The sequence below is a fragment of the Pundamilia nyererei genome, unplaced genomic scaffold (genome assembly GCF_000239375.1).
Source record: "Pundamilia nyererei isolate P.nyererei 1_Seehausen unplaced genomic scaffold, PunNye1.0 scaffold00075, whole genome shotgun sequence".
Taxonomy (NCBI): Eukaryota; Metazoa; Chordata; class Actinopteri; order Cichliformes; family Cichlidae; genus Pundamilia; species Pundamilia nyererei.
In genome coordinates, this window is record NW_005187476.1 from 12658 (window position 1) to 14931 (window position 2274).

The 2274-nt window shown below is 42.5% G+C and overlaps 1 protein-coding gene across 1 annotated transcript in view; it reads right to left on the bottom strand.

Annotated features, from left to right (window-relative positions):
* Nucleotides 1-1292: 1292 nt before the first annotated feature.
* LOC102205723 (nicotinate-nucleotide pyrophosphorylase [carboxylating]) overlaps nucleotides 1293-2274 on the bottom strand; it is a 5422-nt gene continuing 4440 nt past the window's right edge. Inside the window, exons 3-4 of the mRNA XM_005737403.1 lie at nucleotides 1636-1767; nucleotides 1293-1554 (exon numbers count right to left, since the gene is read on the bottom strand). Coding sequence (XP_005737460.1) covers nucleotides 1363-1554; nucleotides 1636-1767 — 324 coding nt within the window. The 3' untranslated portion in view covers nucleotides 1293-1362. The remainder of the gene's footprint in view (nucleotides 1555-1635; nucleotides 1768-2274) is intronic.

The following is a 2274-nucleotide window of genomic DNA, read 5'->3' on the forward strand; positions in this document are numbered from 1 at the left end:
GCTGACGACACTGCTGTTGTGGGCCTGATCTCCGACAACATCGAGACGGCCTACCTGGAGGAGATTAGGAACCTGGAGACCTGGTGCCAGGAGAATAACCTCCTCCTAAACGTCAGCAATCTAAGGAGCTGATCGTGGACTTCACTACAAAGCAGGCGAGGAATTACAAACCCCTCATCATCAGTGGCACGCCAGTGGAGAGAGTGGACAGTTTCCGATACCTGGGTGTCCACATCACTCAGGACCTGTCATGGTCCTGTCACATCAACACCCTGGTTAAGAAAGCCCGTCAGCGTCTCTTCTTCCTCAGAAGACTTAGAGACTTCCATCTGCCACTGAAGGTGCTCAAGAACTTTTACTTTTACTCCTGCACCATCGAGAGCGTCCTGACGGGAAACATCTCCACCTGGTTTGGGAACAGCAGGCTATTCGGGCCCTGAACCAGGTGTAGGACTGGACTCTCCCACACACATCACATCACCACACGCACTCTGGTTTTTCTTCATGCACACTTCCTATAATTTATAATCTCTTTCTGCTATTTGCACATTTTTTTTACTGTGAATTTCTAAGTTAAATCTGTAAATTTTGTGTAACCTGTAAATTGTAAATACTGTAAAACCACTGTCATTTAATGGTCGGGCATTGCATTGCACAGGTACAAGCATTTCACCTCATGTCATACTGTGTGTGGTTGTGTGTGTGACAAATAAAATTTGAATTTGAATTTGAAACTTGTCTCTCGGTGGTCTGGTCTACTGCCTGGCATTTAGGAGACTTTTGTCTTTACTTCTACCACTCAGCACTATTAAGCGTGCAAGGAGAATCCATCTTACTGCTTCTTAACTTCAAACAGTTTCATTCATCTTTATCCTGCATTCATGGCGCAGTTCCTTTGGCTTCTACTGTTTCTACTGTTTCTACTGTTAGGGATATAATATTCTGGACTTTAACAAAGTTCTGTTGCTCTTTGGTTCTCTGAGAAATTTGGGGTAATGAATGTAACAGTTGGGCTGTAATATTTCCTGTATTGCATTAATGCAATACAGGAAATATAAAAAAAAAATCAAAAAAAAAATCAGACATATTGTATTTGAGATCTGAAAGACTTTTCCTTTGGCCTACAACACTGTGCAGAGTGCAACATAATTTTAGGCTCAACGCTGATCCTTACCACAGAGAAATAAAGAGTAAGCAAACAAGATGCCTCAAACGCAGACGACTTTAAATGCAGTCTTTCTTGGAAAGTATTAATGTGTTAACACAACAATCACATTTTCCACAGTCTGGCATATTATTAGAAATGTTTTATTGGTGATTTTTTTATCAATCAATTTGCGGTTGATTAAACATCCTGTTTAATCAAGCATCAGGCTTTTGAACCTTGAGTGAAAAGTCCACCACTGGGCAGCCCTGCGTTATGCAGCCCAGAGAAACTATGTCCACATGTGAGGAGAGATACAGAGCTACGTTTTCTGGCGTGACTCCTCCACTGGCTTCTATCAGAAGAGCAGAGAACTCCTCCTTCAGTGCCTGAGCTGTGACTCGGAGCTCCTGCAGGTGAAAGAGGAGAAGTGTAACCATGGAACAAAAACAACAATCACCCTGGGTTCGTGTTTCTATAATATTCGCCACCTGAGGTTGAAAGTTGTCCAGCATGATGACGTCTGCTCCCGCTCTGGCTGCCTCCCTGCCCTCCTCTGCTGAACGACACTCCACCTCAATCTTACTGCTGAAGCCGCACACCGAGCGGGCAGCTTTCACCGCCTGGGGAGCAAACGGGGTTGTGCGTTTGTGTTTGTCTGCTTTTTAGTGAGCACAGCTGACCTGATGAGAGCTGTGAGGCCTGAGCTACAGAATCTAGATAAAGGAACGTAAAACAGACAAGCTTCCTCTTTGCTTTCCTGTGCAAAGGGGATGACTGCTTTCGGTAATCTCATGACCGCTTGTGAATCCCAGTGTTTTAAAATAAAATAATTTCACAACTTTTGTAAAACTATGTTAAAAAATTATGTTAAGGCTTAAAATCCCATAAAAACTGAACAGAGTGTTACATAGATTAATCTAAAAATTCAACTCAGGAATATTTCTTTTGCCTAGACGTAGCATCCTCTCAAATATCACCTTAGAAACAAAATGCAAACACAGGTACAGTGGGGCAAAAAAGTATTTAGTCAAGTTCCCCCACTTAAAATGATGACAGAGGTCAGTAATTTGCACCAGAGGTACACTTCAACTGTGAGAGACAGAATGTGAAAAAAAAATCCATGAATT